At 34.4% G+C, this 16,713-nt stretch overlaps 2 protein-coding genes across 6 annotated transcripts; one reads left to right on the forward strand and one right to left on the reverse strand.

Annotated features, from left to right (window-relative positions):
* Nucleotides 1-1,047: 1,047 nt before the first annotated feature.
* Nucleotides 1,048-8,624, reverse strand: LOC140772254 (protein PSK SIMULATOR 1-like). 3 transcript variants are annotated; one of them, XM_073114232.1, is made up of 13 exons: nt 8,401-8,624; nt 7,743-8,089; nt 5,876-6,201; nt 5,611-5,703; nt 5,421-5,511; nt 4,944-5,037; nt 4,230-4,327; nt 3,996-4,065; nt 2,714-2,817; nt 2,218-2,334; nt 2,033-2,115; nt 1,884-1,928; nt 1,048-1,775 (listed from the first exon to the last, which is right to left on the reverse strand). In XM_073114232.1, exons 2-13 carry the CDS (start codon nt 8,037-8,039, stop codon nt 1,247-1,249), a joined length of 1,947 nt encoding a protein of 648 aa, XP_072970333.1. In that variant the 5' UTR covers nt 8,040-8,089; nt 8,401-8,624; the 3' UTR covers nt 1,048-1,246. The 3 variants fall into 3 exon arrangements, with proteins under 3 accessions (XP_072970333.1, XP_072970332.1, XP_072970334.1); XM_073114231.1 differs by having other exon boundaries at nt 7,743-8,161; XM_073114233.1 differs by having other exon boundaries at nt 2,033-2,109; nt 7,743-8,161; nt 8,401-8,622.
* Nucleotides 8,625-13,098: 4,474 nt separating this feature from the next.
* Nucleotides 13,099-16,699, forward strand: LOC140771681 (zinc finger transcription factor YY1-like). 3 transcript variants are annotated; one of them, XM_073113284.1, is made up of 6 exons: nt 13,099-13,468; nt 13,662-13,720; nt 14,715-14,947; nt 15,063-15,152; nt 15,711-15,854; nt 15,987-16,699. In XM_073113284.1, the coding sequence occupies exons 1-6, from the start codon at nt 13,428-13,430 to the stop codon at nt 16,521-16,523; spliced, it is 1,104 nt and encodes a 367-aa protein (XP_072969385.1). In that variant the 5' UTR covers nt 13,099-13,427; the 3' UTR covers nt 16,524-16,699. The 3 variants fall into 3 exon arrangements, with proteins under 3 accessions (XP_072969385.1, XP_072969386.1, XP_072969387.1); XM_073113285.1 differs by having other exon boundaries at nt 15,990-16,699; XM_073113286.1 differs by having other exon boundaries at nt 14,748-14,947.
* The last annotated feature ends 14 nt before the right edge of the window (nt 16,700-16,713 follow it).

Genomic DNA, 16,713 nt, shown 5'->3' on the forward strand with positions numbered 1-16,713 from the left:
CATATATATTTATAACCTTGGCTTGCTCCAATCTTACGTTAATTGCCAAAATACCACGTTCACGTTACGTACTACACAGAGGGGTTGTTGGATTGGAATCTTCGATCCATTTTGCTACTTCCCCTTTACGTGTCAGGCCCCGCCACGTGCACACTAAATAGTGTATCTCGACTTTTAGTCCACGTGGATGTTACGTAGATTTGTTTCAAAGAAAAATTACTAGCGATTTTGTTCGATAAAAACTATTGGTAACTCGGGAATTGGAGGATTGGTGTAGAAACTTTTGATTCGTTAATTGGGGAGTAATTGACTCGAGATCTGAGCAAATTAGATTTGAAATCATTTTTATTTGAGCTAATTCTGAGTTTGAGCTCCTAAACGAGTTGATTAGTAAATGATTTTAGACTTAAATTGAGTCTAATTAAGTTTAATTATAAATATTATGTATGGTATTATTATTTTCGAGCCTTATCGAGTCGATAAATTTTAAGCAGAGCTCGAGCAGTCTCGACTGGATTGCTAAATAAATTTAAAAACTCTTTTTATATATTGGTTATATTATAAATTAAGCCCCACATAAAAATATAAGAGTAACTTGGAAAAGATAAAAATATCACTTGAAATTGGGGAAATATTCTAGTTTTTATTTAGTATTTATTTTTTAGTAAATAGAGGCTCTATTAGTAAACAATGAAAACTTTATTGTGATGTAATTAAAAAGTATGGTGTTATTTGGTGTTATTTGTAGTTTTCTCTCTACATTATAACATCCTTCATGATGACTTTGATGAGTAGAATTCCTATGTAGCAAAAGCTAAAATTGTACATATGATCTAATTACTCTTGGATTAAGCTCTTAGTCTTTGCAAGAGAAAAGGAGAGAGAGAGAGAGAGAGAGAGAGTCTCCAATAACATCCTATTAACTGCAGAGAATGTTATTTAATTGTTGAAGGATAATATTTATATTAACAAAGTTAACATAACTCATTGTACCAAAGGATAGGATAATAGAGATACACAAAGTTTTTATTAGAACAATCAATAAGCTTTTGTAAGCAGAAAACTGCTAGAAAATTCTTATGATTTTGAAAAGAATAACTTATCTTCCTTTATATGATACAATCAACCATGGTCACCACATCTACAATACATACAAGCACATCTCCCTTTTCTTTCTTCTTTTTTTTTCCCTTCCTTTTTACAGTTTTCTTTTCTTCGATTGCATCGTTTTCCCCACGATTAGCTGTCAAGTACACAAATTCTCGTACATTTCCACTCTATTGATCACATCCAAAGATTTTATCCTATCGATATCAAAATCAGCTTCAGGAACCACCGATGAACGATCCGTCAGAGAGAGCTCGCGAGTACCTTTGCTTGTTGGTGAATGGCTGCTACTTTTACTTAACCTGTCGTGCTTTCTCAATCTGGAATTATTAGTATCAAAATCCTGACTCTTGCTGATCACAGGAGTAAGTTTTCTGAAATTCATGTCTCGCAACATTTCTTGGTCTTCTTTGGTGAGCATCGTCAATGGACTGCTAGGTCTTCGTGGAATTAATGTGATCGTCGAGCTCTTCTGTGGGGGAGAACGGATAGGGGATTTGATCGGAGACCTACTGCCTCCATTGAGAGGTCTACTTTGGCTAATAAGATGGTGAAGCAACACCACTAGTTCTAGTATGTACTCTTCTGTCTTCTGCTTGTCTGCATGATGGAGTGTCTCTATCTTGATCAATTCAATCTGCCCACCCGACTTTAGATTCAGTTCAGACCTGAATAAGAAAAGAAAGAGTTACATAAGAAATAGCTTATTCTTGAATCTTTTTCACCCCAAAAGTTTCAGGAATTAAGCGAAAGAAGAGAAGGGTAGAGTTCCTGACCCTGTATTTGCCCACTCGCCAACCCACCCAAAGCCATGGTGTGCTCTGTTATTGCATTATGAAGCAACCCATATGATTAGAGAAGTTCAAGATTTTAAATAACTGTACATACAATTGTATCGGATATAATTATATCATAAGTTAATTACCTTGCCGTATTATTGGCAACTGGAACAAGCCAGTGCAATGTTTTCTCCATTTCAGCTCTAATTTGAGGTCCTGTGAGCTGCAACTTAATAGCAGACATCAGAATTAGGCAATTAGCAAACAATAATAATCTTGGACAGCATGGGTTCTTCACATAGTCAATGAAATTGATAAATTTGTTACATACCTCTTGTGTAACAGGGTATGATTGTAACTTGGTCCGTAAAGCAGATTTGATACTGGGAGGCAATGCTTGATAGAGTGCATCTCTATTACTGGGAGGCATGGAACATGATCGAGAAACCTTAAATAACCACATCTTAGTCAATGCAAAGATTTACCAAAAATGGTAGTCAAACAATAGCTATATAGTTTAAGTAGAAGGTGATAAATTGAATAATTAAATGGAGAAAAGATGATTGCAAATCAATCTAAGTGAATTCAGAATCGACCATCATTCTTAACAGTTAGTAAGAGGACATAGGCAAACTGCATTACTGTCTTCAGTATGTTGTCCATATTCATAACGATGAACAGATTTATGAACAAACTAAAAGAAAACCAATTATACATCTCTATTATTTAAATCATCAAAACTTTACTCTGGCTCATCACTGTACTAGATGGTTGAATAAGTAAATTTATCAGAGTAAAAAAACGACAGCCAGAAAAAAGAAACTTACAAGGCTGCTTATCTGTGAAATGATATTTGCATAATGCAATGCAAGTCCAGCTGATCCTAATCTCTGATATTTGTTAATGGATCTGTGCGAAGATTCACCTCCATCTACAAGTTGATATGATATTTCATTTACTAAAATTTCAAAAAAGGACGAAAACTGTGCTGTCTAATGATCCAAGGGAGAGTATACTAAAAGATGCACATCATAAATAGCTTTCGATGGATTAATGTCATAATACTACATCAAATCTGGTATAAACAATGTCTCCACACTGAAATGCCAAAATTTATGTGAATGCTTATAGGAAAACAAACACAAATAGTAATAGAAACCACTCAGTGAATTGAGAATGAATATTTTCAGTTGAAGTAAATCAACACAATTCATCTGGCAAAGTTCTCACTAGCACATTAATAAGGGGCAACTCACTTTTTCTAAGACTTCAATTGTGATTAATATAAAGCCACCAATTAGAGCAACCAAAGTTTTTGAGGGTGGAATAGAGAGATTCTATGAGAACCCTAGCTGATTCTAGTCAGACTGTACAGTTTTTAAAATGAAATACACCTTTTACAATAGTAACAGTAACATTACATATAAAAGTGATCTTTCCATATTTGCCTGTACAATTTATGGCCACACAAATCTCATAAACAGATTTGTTGAGTATGTCGTTCTTATAAGTTCTAACCTATAGAGATCAATGATATTTTAGCTACACTAGAAATTGACCAAATAATCACTAGCAAGCTGCTGAGTCTTAAGACCGATCCAATTAAGAAGAAAGGATGTAAAGCGAACAACCAATTAAAATTGTAGTAAAGATCCATATAACTACATCTAAAGGCCCTCATTCTTAACACCAAGGGTTTCATAGACTTCTAAGCAATCTTAAGATTGTACCGTTTCCAATTGCAAAGAAGGTAAGAACAAATCTGTTTCTATAAAAGCTTGCACATCTTCTTCTACATGAGAGAGAGAAAGCGTAAATGAGACACACAGCCCTTACAACAGCCAGACGTGGAAATCACTTTCCCCAATTCCATATGGAGTAGAGTATTCCAAGATCTTGCCAGGATCTACTACCCAATATAACCCTCTCCCTGCTTTTTCAAGAAATATACCGACATAGGAATTTGCCAATTTGGAATCCAAATAAATCCAGGACAAAGTGTAGAAAAGTTGCATGCTTGCACCAGAGGTGAAAGTGCTCTTATATTCTTATGTATATATAAAGAACTGGTCTTTCAACAGTAATTTTCATGAAAGAAAAAGATCGTACCAAAGCTTCCGAAGGCATCATGAATTTCCAAATGTAAGAAGTGAAAAATGTCAACAAGCTTCTCCATGACCTATACAAAAGAAAGATGATCTCTCAGTAAATTTTATTTTCTCAAATTAGGGAGAAATCTAACATCTCGAAAAATGGAACTTTTAGTAGTACCGTTAAGTGTTTTTACTTGCCAACAAAATATTATGTATAGAGAAACCTAAGATTTAAAATATAGTTACGTACATCTTCCAGTATCTTGGACCAGAGAGATTTTTTCTTCAAGCCCCTTACATGCTTCCTTTGGCTCTTGACTTCTTGCCTTAGAATTTGAAGAGTGTCACCTGCATCCCGAAGATAGGAAAATGTCAGGAAATACATACATAAGAACCATATGTTATCTCCTACTATTGGCAGCAAGAAATGTACAAGAGAAAGCTACATAAAAGGAAACTGGAAAAAATGCTTATTAGTGATTATAAGACTCATTTGCCAGCTAGTGATTTAACTCAGATAAATCAGTGCTATATCCAATAACAATATCCTTCGCAATTGCAAATATAATTTTTCACCATGGCATGACAGATGTCATACGACACGCAGAGATATTTATTTCTGAAAAAAATAATGAGGTAATTTACAATTTGTAATCATTCAAGAAGTAAGAAATTTGAACTGTGCAGACTAACTTATCAGATCGTATAAACAGCAAAGATGGTTTGATATCTGCAGACCACATCTAACATATGTAACTCTAAATTCTAAACAAATATTAAAAAATGAACATACCCTACTGATGGCATGAAGTGATTTGGACATATTATTGACTTCATTAATATTATGCTGATACATCAGCTTCCAGACATTGATTCCTAACTTTGGAACGTTTCTAATTATTGTTTGCAATATCATGCTATCAACAAATAAATGTTAATAAGCTTCAGGTGCAAGATCATGAACCTTCTTGAAATGCAACTGAATTTTCTTGTTCCTGACGTTTCCGCCGATAATCTTGTTCAAATCTATCCAATGCATGCAATTCGTGATAGAGTTCCTGGTAACAAAGGAGTCATGTTCACAAAATGGCCATTAAAATAGCAGGATAAAATTAGTGTTATCATATAGGTGTGAACTATGAATGGCTCTTATGCCTGTGTTCAACTGGATCTCCTCATATGAATGTCAAACCCTTTGGTATCATTAGTAGATATATAAAGGTCATGCCCTTTTGTAGTTTAAGCACCACTAACGGCTACTTGTTTGACCTTTGTAGTGTCGACGAAATCTGACATCATCACAATAAGCACAAGTAGACCACAGCGACCCCTCATCTTTTTCTCTCTTTTTTTTTTAGAACTTTTCTTTTTACTCTTTTTGAGAAGAACTGCCCAAGGCTGACCCATCATCTTAATCTACCAACAGAAGAGGAACACTTACAGCTGTATGTTGAACCAGCGTAATCAGATGTTGCATCTCTCCTGCTGCTGTTTCTTTCAACTGTTTCTGAGGTGTGATTTCTGACTCTAGCCTACATATACACGAGCAAAATAGAAAAAATGAAATTTGTTATACTCTATGTATCACAAATGCACCACGAAGTGAAAGACAAAAATAATCAGAATTTTACTTGGCAAAATATCGGTCTAAATTGTGCCACTGAGGATCTTTACAACGATTACCAAATCGGATGATCTCCCTTGAAAACACTTTCAACTCTTGCCTGTGAAACGGATACCAAAGCAATTCTTTTAATTATTAAGTGGGAGAGAGCATTCAAATGAAGAATAACGCTTCTAATATGTTGTCTTGAGCATATGTTATTTCTTTAAGCAAATAAATTAGCATTAAGACTCAAATAAAAGATACTCAAGGGTACAATGGATTCTAGAAACCTTTTGTCAGCTGCAGCAATCCTTAGCAGCTCATCCATATTTTTGGAAACTAAACGCTGCACGGCTTCAGATGGAAGCACCACTTCCTTCAAGTATTTTATGTTTTCTTTTGACAGAGACTGCATGAGATTGTAACCTTTTACTATGGTGTTGGCAACCTCAAAAGCCAAAATAGATACTTTATTGCCTTTGGTTGTCCCTCCTGATACAAAGCCACCAGTAGGATTTAAATTTGTCATGCTGCTACCAAGTGTGTCTAAAACCTCCACTGCCTTCCCAAGTCCAGCAGTACTAGCTCTGCCAAAAAGTGAGCTCACTTCGGAAACCTGAAAAATAGAACTAATTTCAAGTGTTTTATAGAAGAATCTTGAGAAGAGAAACATTTAAAGCTCTACTTAGTCAAATGCACGGCTATTAATATAAAAAACAGCAATAAACGACTCAGCACTGAAAGTTAGCAGCCCGTCATAACCTCAATTAGTAAAGATAAACACCACTAAGAGAACTCAGATGCAGAATACTGCAAGTTATTAAGAACATAAATCAAACAGCTAGAGCTTGGTCACAAGAAGAATACAGAAACTCATACTTTTGGCAACCTTAGTGGACCGATTACATTGAGCATTTCTGTGATGATTAAGTTTTCTGTTGATAACCCTCATTTCTTGCATGTTGCATCTGATACATGCTTGGGAATGTTATCCCAAGATAATTTAAGCCTTTGTCTTTGCTAAAGACCTTGGCATACCTGCATATATTAGTAATATCTCCACAACTTCTCAACACCATTAATTACCGGTGGTGCAGCTCTCTCAGCTTCTTCTGTTGATTCTTTCCTGTAGAATCTGAAAACTACCTTTACTTGTATTCCAGCATCTTCATCAAATGCAATTTGATCTCATTAATAGTGAACTTCCTAAGCTCTTTAATAAGGGTTTACTTATTCAGAGAGGGACCAAGGATATCTATACTGAACTTTTGACCCAAATCTAAAGCCTCTAAATTACTCATTAGTTCCTTAACACATCATCAAGCAAGAGAGAAATTAGCATCTGAAACTTTTGCATTAAAGACGATTCATATGAGGATCCACCTTATTGTTTCAAAAGGTCATGTAACCAAGTAGTAATTGATATAAACTCAGAGATTATGATCAATGATGTCAGGTTAGTCGATATTTTAAAAGTCTAATAGCTGTTAGGCAGGCCAGAAGATTGTTTCCAAATTTAAATAACATCAAACATCTAAAGATTAGAACAAAAGACAACAATGAGATAAAGAGGATTGGAAGCAATATGAGGCATCCAGCACAAGCGAGCAACTGGTGGATGCAAAAACAAAAAGGGATAAAGAATGAATCCTTCATAATTTTGCTGGGACCCTAACTACAGAGTTAATGACAGGACGATAATCAGTCTTAAGTCTTGGAAATCAACCAAGTCAATCATGTACCCGTCTCAACTTTAGTTGCAATCAATCCTACGCTGTTGGAAAAGCCTTCTTCAATCAAATTTGGCTACATAAGGAAAACAAAGTCTAATGTATGTCTTCATGTTACAACTTCTCAACAAATCCATACGAAAACACGACCTAACAGGAAAAAAGAATACTAGAACAAGGAAGAAAACTCCCCATGTACTGCGTTTTTATAAGAGGATACCGAACTCTGGATTATGTTTGCTTATCATAGAATTCAGATAGCAATCTTACTCAAGTTTAAGCATCACAAAGAAGTACTTCAATTGTTTGCTCTCCTCCAAAAAGCTATAAGTATTCACCAACTCTTCATTTATAACATATCATAAAACAAAGTGTAATGATATAATTTCCCACCAATACAAAAAGGATCTATCCAAGAAAGCCATACCTTGGTTGTTCCCGTCTTTGCTGTGGCGGCCGGCTTTGACTTAGTCACCTTTGGTTTTTGTGATGAAACAAAAGAACAGGCCTGATTACCCTCAAAAGAAAGGCATCGCTTATCAGAGAAAGAAAAAGATTGTTTCTTAGTCGTAGTCTCTTCAACCGGCGCGGTCTTCTGCTTGCTTGGCACATTGCCATGAAAAGGAAGAGGCTTAACCTCATTCCCTCCAAAGCCAATGGCATTAAAGGAGATCTCTCCTGGTGATTCTTTAACAGGGGATCCCTTCGAGCAAGTCCCACCCATGATATCGAGTCCCTCTTGTGCTACTTCAATTCTTCTTCTTCCTTACAATACTGAAATAAATGAACTCTCTCACAAAGGAATCAAGTGGCAAATTACAAGCATGAATGCTGATCCCACACATACTGCACCGAGAATTCCAATAGATTTGAGAGCGCAGCATTAGAGAAGAAATGCCCAAAAGAGCAGAAAGGAGGCGACTTTGCGTATCAAATCGACGAAAGTAAAGAAACCCAATTCGCAGAAAACCAAAACCCAAAAGACCCAAATCCCGAATTAAGAAACGAGGGCGTAAAATCGATGGCGAAGGCCAAAAAAGATCGGATTTTGAACAAGTGGGGGAAGCGAGGAGATTAGGATTAACCTTCGGAAGACGAGGCGGAGCTTGTCCGAGAAGAGGAAAGATCACAAGATTGGTGGATTAGTAGTTGTAATCCCCCGGCGACGTCAAGGGGAAGAAGAGTAAATGGATATGAATCATACGATCGAAAGAGAAGAGATGGAGGAGAGAGAGAGAGAGGAGTTGGTGGTTTGAGGTATTCTCCAAACACACCAATCACCAAGTCCACCCTCAGAAATGTTATCAAGTCAACGCCACGCACTGACTAAACATGCCGGAGCTGGTCAAACCCAAACAACTATCTCCTCTCTCTCTCTCTCTCTCACCAACCATAAAAATAGCTCATTGTTTCGATCGCCCCCTCTAAAGCTTTTCTATTAATCATTGATTACGAGCCCGGCTTAGTCTAAGCTTTAAATTATGCGTCAAACTATTACTCCAAATTAAATGTCATTGAGCTTCCAAGTTAATACTCCGAGCTAACAGAGTCATTAAAACATACCTCCTTCCTCGTTTAAAATAATACCTACCAATCTTTAAAAAAAAATTTAATCCGTCTCAAAATATATTTATTTGCATCAATTATTTCTCAAGTTTAATCTCAATAATATAAGTAAAAATATAAAAAATACTTTTAACTAAGAGAAATATCTAAAAACTAGAATAATAATATGTTCATTTAAGTATTTAAATTATTTAAATTTTAACTTATGTGTGTGTGAATATCAACTCTAGATAAATATCTAATAAAATAAATGAAATTTGAAAGGTATATATAGACAATCAAAATTATATACTTAGTCTTCAGCATTTGGGATTTTAACTATGAAAAAAATTTAGTTGACTTTAGATGATCAAATACTAAATTATCTTGAGATTATTAAAGAAAAAAAGAGGGATCAAGGGGATATTCTCAATTTGGTTTGAGTTGAAAGTTTTCAATCAAATAAAATATTTTATCCAAATTTTTCTCAACTTGTCTGCTTAGCGAATCCAATTAGCATATGCTTGTTAAGCATTAGTTTAATATCTTGCAAAGCTTATGGTTTTAAAGAAAACCATTAATTATTATTATTATTCATTATGACCTAATGAAATCTACTAAATCTTGGGGAGAAAAGTTGACCACAAGCATTGACTTTGGATTTAAAGCAATGTACTATTATGTATGTAGATTAGAGAAAAACTTGGTAAAATTATTCTCACATCTTAATTTGCGAACATATATATAACATTCTTTCGACATGATATACATCTTCGAGTAGATTGCTTCTAAAATAGTGGATATTGATTTTTTAGAATATAGCAAACACTGTCTTACATATAAAAGAAAACCGTTATTCGAGTGTATTGTCGGACTAGGATAGTGCAGTGCTCTCTCGTAATATAGAAAACTCAAATTAATTTACCAGACGAATAAAATGTAGACTTGACTATCCTATTTCTAGAAATAAATAATGACGAAGGTAATCCGTCGTTAATAATATAACGTGTGAACCCCGTATAAATTTTAAACGCAAAATTTATAGAAAATTCAATTTTAAATTATGAAATTTCTAACATTCAAATCTTATCATTTTATGCCATGCATACAAATGGAGTGTGAGAGCCACATTTTTCCTTATCCAACAACTTTCCATCGAACATGCAAGTGATTGAGATGGATATCACAAACATTCAAAACAACTTGCCTCCAATTAAATCTTTGGTCCATATTACAACCATTGACTTTTTGATAATTTGAAAGGAAATATACTCTTATCTTAATCCCTCTCCTTTGCCCATATCTTAATACTATTCCACATTATACTTGGTAATCGGTATGCTGTTCAAACTTCAAATAGAGAGAAAAGTAACACATGTACTTTTGATCCTTTCTCTACGATTCTCCTTTTGAACAATAAAAGTCAAATTATATCAATGCTACAATGGCAGCAACCTAAATAAAACGACATATAAACTACATGCATCACACTTTAAATTTGTCAACTCTTTTGACCAATTGATAAAACTATGTGATATCCACCTTTCTTTTTTTCAAGAAAAGAAAAAAATAATTCTAGGTGTAAAGTTATATATATATATATAGTTTTATTATAATGGATTGGTGATGTTCCATTTTAAGTTTATAAATCTTGGTTACATTGTATCCAAATGGAGTAGATAGATGATGCATGACTGGGTTTTAGTTTACCAACCTCTATAATTAAATTTATAGTCCTACTAGTTTCTTCCTTTCAACCTTCATAAGACTTGCTGTTTATAAAGTTAATCAAATACTTAGTACTCGGTTAGAATAAATTATTTCTAGAACATCCAAGAAAAATGTAAAACTATGTGCCGCTAAGTGATATTATGGTCAAGATTTCGCTTTCCCATAAGATCTCCAATCTTGAAATATGTAGTACGAATGGTAGAGACATTGGTGAAAGATGCCATCTTCCACGCGTTAGGGTTTAGGTTAAGTTAAACGTAGTAAATGGTTGTAGAAAAATTTGGTTGAGCTTAGGTTGCAATATTTTCGAACAAATTAATAATGTGTGACTTATCTACCACTTTCTTAGAACAAACACATTATAATACTTGTTCTTAACAAGCTTATCCTTTTGTGCAATTTGATGCTACTTGTGTTTGTTTTTTTGTATAGTCTAATGAGATAGTCTATTGTCACTTTGAAAGAGTAGCCAAGAAGATGAACACTAAGTGGGCCTATTGCCCTCTATTATATATATATATATATATATAGAGAGAGAGAGAGAGAGAGAGAGAGAGAGAGAGAGAGAGAGAAATTAAATGTGAATAATAGATAAGGTAGAAGCAATGCCTCCATGAGAAACTACAAACAAGAGGCTTAAAATATAGAACTACTAATTTTATTTGTCTTCTAGGCATTATATCATATAATAAAATAGGGAAAATTAATAATCTCAAACTTAAGCATCTAACCCTTGTGGTCCAGCTTAAATTAGTCATTAATTCTGACGATAAATATACTTAATTATTTCTCATAAATATATAGTTAGACATAAAAATGGTCGGGATAGTTTGGTCATTGTACAATTTATTCATAGAGAAAAATATTGCCGCTAATGAAATACCATTAAAATAGTTATAATTTGGGACGGAGCACAGGAGGGTTAAGTGATTAAATTTGTTAATTGAACTAAATTATAGTGGTTAAACTATAATTTGCTCAATAAATAGCATGAGAAGTATAACAATATTGTAAGCAAATAAGATATAATATATATATATTCCTATTTTGGGCCGACATTAGGCCCAATTAATGTGTTAAAGGCCCAACTCTACTAGGCCCATAATATTAAGAATTATACTTCATAATAGTCTTAAGAAACTTTAAACTTCTAACTTATACCTTTATCATTTATCCCAATAAGATATTAGAGGAATATATGTCACAATTTTCAATTAGATCAATATTGAGTAATATTAGATAGCTGCCAAATTATTTTTAAACAATTTATAATAAGAGTAAAATGGTTAATTTTCTAATCTACATTTAGTTTTAACCATGAATATTTAGATTTAAGTGATGGAATAAAGTTTGAAAAATGTAGTGAGAATAATGATATTTGAAAAGAAAATTCAGTGGTAATTATGTAAAAACCTAGAATTTTCAGTGGCAATTGTGTAATTCCCCAATGACATCATAAATAACTTAAAACTAATATATCTCATAAAGAAAAAATATGTAATTAATATAAAAATAACCACATAGATTGTTACATTGTTACCAATGTTTCATAATCAAAACTACAAAACCTTAAACATAGACATTTTTAAAAGTTAAAAATATGAATAAACTTATTCACAAGGGTCAGAGTATGCAATCGACTCGAGCTTATTCAGATTTAATTCTATTCAAGCTTGCGTTGAAATTAGTTTCAATTCTTAATGAAAGCATCGAACTTGAATTAATTAGATTCAAATCAGGCCTATTTCGAGCTCGAGCTATTTCAAGACGGTTATAAGTAGATTCAAATGAATTTTAAAAATAATCTCTAGTTCAAGCTTAATTAAATCTTAGATGTTTACACTTTATAAAATCAAATAAAATAAGTAACTAATATATATATATATATATATATAAAGAAAAACATTCAAAATATTATATTACCACTATATAGTCAAAAGAGCATAATTGTTATTGAAATCTTTTCATTCTTTTAAATAGATCATTCAATTAGTTAATTATAACTATCATTATTAAAAACAAAATTGGATTAAAAGAAGGGCTATTTAGCTCTTGTATAAATAATTTAAAATAGTTCAAAAGCTATATAATACTTTACCCAATATTATAATATAACCAAAAATATATTTTTATATGCTAGAGTTGATAAATATTTTAAACTCTAAACTTTCATAAAAAAAACTAATTATTGATAATTATAAAAGAGTAGAAAAAATATATTTAGTGACAAATATAATATTTTAAATTTTTTTAATGAAAATTATGTAAAAGAGCCCATAAAATGAACATAAATATCAAGTGGAGCCTTAAAGATGGGCTGGAAATTAAATCCGAGACTGCTCCTATTGGTGCAATAAAGTCGGATAGCTATTCGTCCAAATACGCGATAAGTATGGCCTTATAATTTATTCCGCTACCCGTTAACGTCCCTATTCATAATAACTTTTTAACACACACGTGGATAATATGCATATATTATTCGACGCGGTTGGGATAAATATGGTCTTCGGCTTCCTGTGTCACAGAAGGCAAGATACCATCTCCGATAACGCCATGGATTTTATTCCGAGTAGAAGTAGAATTCGTAGTAGAATTGGAGCGCGACACGGATTCCTCCCCTTCCCCGGATTGCTTATCCGGGATAAACTTATCCCTCCTCCTCCTCCTTTAATCTCCTTCCCTTCCTCCCCCTTCCTTCCTTAATTCTTCTTCTTCTTCTTCTTCTTCTCCTCTCTCTCGGCAATCTTGGCAATCTCTCGCTTCCGACATTGCTCCCTCGTCGCGGCATTAGGGCTTGGAGAACTGGGAAGAGATTAGGGTCGAGATACCGGAGCCTATGGACGATCGCAACCCCGCCGTCCGATGGGTCAAAAAATGGTTCGTGTTTGATCCTTAGTGTGGTTTGCTTCAGATTGTGGGGTTTGGTCTAATTATTTGTTTGAAAGAGTGTATCTTGGGTCTTGGAATACATCAACTTTAGTGATTTTTAATTGATTTTTTAAACTTTTTTTTTCTTTGCTATATATTTGATTGCATATATAACTGATAATTTTGTGGGTATGTGATCTAGGGTTCCGAAAGGGCTTGCAACGGCCGGTGGAAAGTGCCCTACTTTGAAGTGGGTTAGAGGTAATTGGTTTAAAAGCTTAAGTGTGATACTCTCATCTGTATCATTGTAAGTTGGTCTGAGTTTTTTGTGTACTGATGGATTCGTTATGAAAATTAACAGTGTAATATATGATTATTAATAATAAGTAATCTTAGAAGATGTCTACGCTAGCTGTAATCCTGATTAGTCACAATTAACAGTAATATTGGATGCAAACTGATTGTAATTAAAGAGAATAGGATAGAACAGCATTGTGAAGGCGGTTTTGGCGTCTGCGTTGGCAAGGGTGGCGGATCGCCCAGCATAGGTCATATTCGCTAAAATGGCGGATGGGTTGCTTTAATGGTAGTTGTGATCACATTATCTAGTGTTTTGTTGAATTAACCTGTGTTTTCTTTAATTTTTTATTTAGTGTTTTTGTAGGTTGTAGTTTTGTATATTCGATACAAACATGATGCTACCAAATATCATTTGTGTGCATATAATATGGTTATGCATATGTAATTTAATCCATTTGTACATACATTAGTTTATTACTTAACTTATTTTACATGTAGTATGTATCATATTATCTATAATATTTTTTATGTAATGGAATGCTAGACCAGATAGGTGCCCATATATCATATTGCAAGTACTTTTCGCAGCATTAGGATAGAGGTAGTCTGGTTTGTGGAGATGTGCATCTCACTGCTCTAAAGACAACAATGTTTCTCGTGCAACTAGGGAGCACCTCTCTCATGCTTCGCCACTAGAACAACGAGGCAGAGGTCGATATCTGGAATGTAATAGGAATTGAATGCATAGAAGAGAAAGAATGAGCTATAGATATTCATGTTTGTTTGACTGCACAGTTTCAAGCATAATAAGAAGAACAATTCAATTCTTTTGGGTTTTCAGCAAACTGAGTGCATTTTCGCCATGCTTACCCTTTTCGAACAGATATGCTTTTATTAATTACTATATAAATTGAAGTATTTAATTTGGTCATACACTTCTTCTTGTGTTAATCAGACCCCATTGTCCTTTCATCTGATTTGTGTATAGAGGACATGTCAGAAAATTCAAGAGAGAAGTCTGAGGAACCAGAAGCAGAAGAGCAAGAACTGGAACCAGCTACAGAATTCCTTTTTCTCTGCAGCTATGAAGGTTGTGGGACGGCTTTCCTTGATGCAGGGGCTTTAAGGAAACATGTGCAATTCCATTTTGCGAGGCAGCATATCTGCCATTTTGAGGGCTGTGGAAAGGTAATGTCTATTCTTGCATTCATGCTTCTGAAGTAGTTTGTTTTCATCAGCTCAAGAGCAATCCTGAACTATACTTCTCAGGTCAGTCTTACTTACTATTTTAGATAACCTGCAGAAATTCGCAGACAGTTCCAAGTTGAAGAGACATTTTCTTGTTCATACAGGAGAAAGGAATTTTCGCTGTCCTCATGAAGGTTGTACCAAGGTAATCGCGTAAAATTTGGGCATTTCATTTTGATTTTCCTTCCATAAATTTCATGCACTACTGTTTCTGCAATCGCTTCTTACCTTGAACATGGATAATGTCTGCTGCCTATTTTTGTCGTGTCCATCATTTTTCCACTCTGTTGAAAATAAAACAAACGGCATCTTGGATCAAAAAAATTATTTTAAACATCTTCTTTTTGAGAAAAGAGGGGGAAGGACCCGTGATCTTTTGCCACTTTTAAAAGTCAAAATATGGCTCATGCAGAATTGTTGCTAAAAAAATGTATAAAGAGCTATGGTTTGAACTTCTTATAAGTTCTCTTGTTAAAGTTAAAGCACAGGATCTGTTAGTTTTTAAGTGCCAATTATTTGTAGAATTGCAAAACATTACATTCTAGTGATTTTTTTTTTAAATTTTAATTTCTCCTAAAACAGGATATTATGATTCATTGTCTTTTCTCGCTTCGATACGTTATTATTTTGTCATGATCTTTTATTATAGTTGCAAGGTGACGATTTCTGCATATAATAATGATTTGGAGGCTGTGAATTGCAGGCTTTCTCATTGGATTTCAATCTAAAAGCCCATATGAGGACACATTCATTGGAGAACTATCATCTGTGTCCTTACGCAGAATGTGGCAAAAGATATACTCAAGAATGCAAATTAAAAGCTCACATCAGGACACATCATGAGAGGGTGAGACTTCATTTTTCTTCTCTTCTTATGTCATCCATCAAAACTTGAACAAGAATGTTTTACTGTGAATATCAACTTGATGTGGTCAATAAATTGGAGATGAATGATTGATTAACTAAGTCGATCACGCAGCAGAACAGTGTGACCGACGCAGCGCAGCACGCTGCAGCAGGTCGTGAAGCGCATGGGATTCGAAGGATACCTGCAGCCAGGAATGGTTCTGCTTTGCCAGACCGCCCTTATGCCTGTCCTTACCAAGGCTGCAAGAAGGCATACATTCATGAGTACAAGCTGAATCTTCATCTGAGAAAAGAACATCCTGGACATAGTGCAGAAGGAAATGGCAAAGTTGTGGATGAAGGTAGTCATCGAAATGGTAATCTTGTAATGCGTGGAATAGCTAAGAACTCCAAGAGATGCAAGACAAGTCTAGTGCGGAAGACGCCATCTGCAAAGATTGCTCGGATAGAAGGATCTAAAATTCCTCCTCCAACTATTGACACTGTCAAGCAGCAGTGGCTACATAAAGAGATGCACGAAGAACATCGGCAGGGAATGGAGGACGACGAAGAAGACAGCGAGGAAACAGAAACGGAAGATGAACGAGAAAATTTTGAGGGTTTGAGGGAGGTGGACAGCGACGATGACGACATAGAAGAAGATAGATGAAGATTGATTCTCCTATGCATAATTTTTTTCCTTTATTTTTCAATTAATTAGAAGTAATCCATCCGCATGTTCCCTGAAACATGACATTCTTTTTCTATGCTTGGTGACCATTCAAGACTGGTCTGATAGCTTTAGATTATTCTTAACATCGAGGGAATACAATTGACAATGAGGCCCTTTTGCTGTTCTT

This window comes from Typha angustifolia, chromosome 12 (assembly GCF_048772165.1).
Source record: "Typha angustifolia cultivar Huaian chromosome 12, ASM4877216v1, whole genome shotgun sequence".
In the NCBI taxonomy this organism is placed as follows: Eukaryota; Viridiplantae; Streptophyta; class Magnoliopsida; order Poales; family Typhaceae; genus Typha; species Typha angustifolia.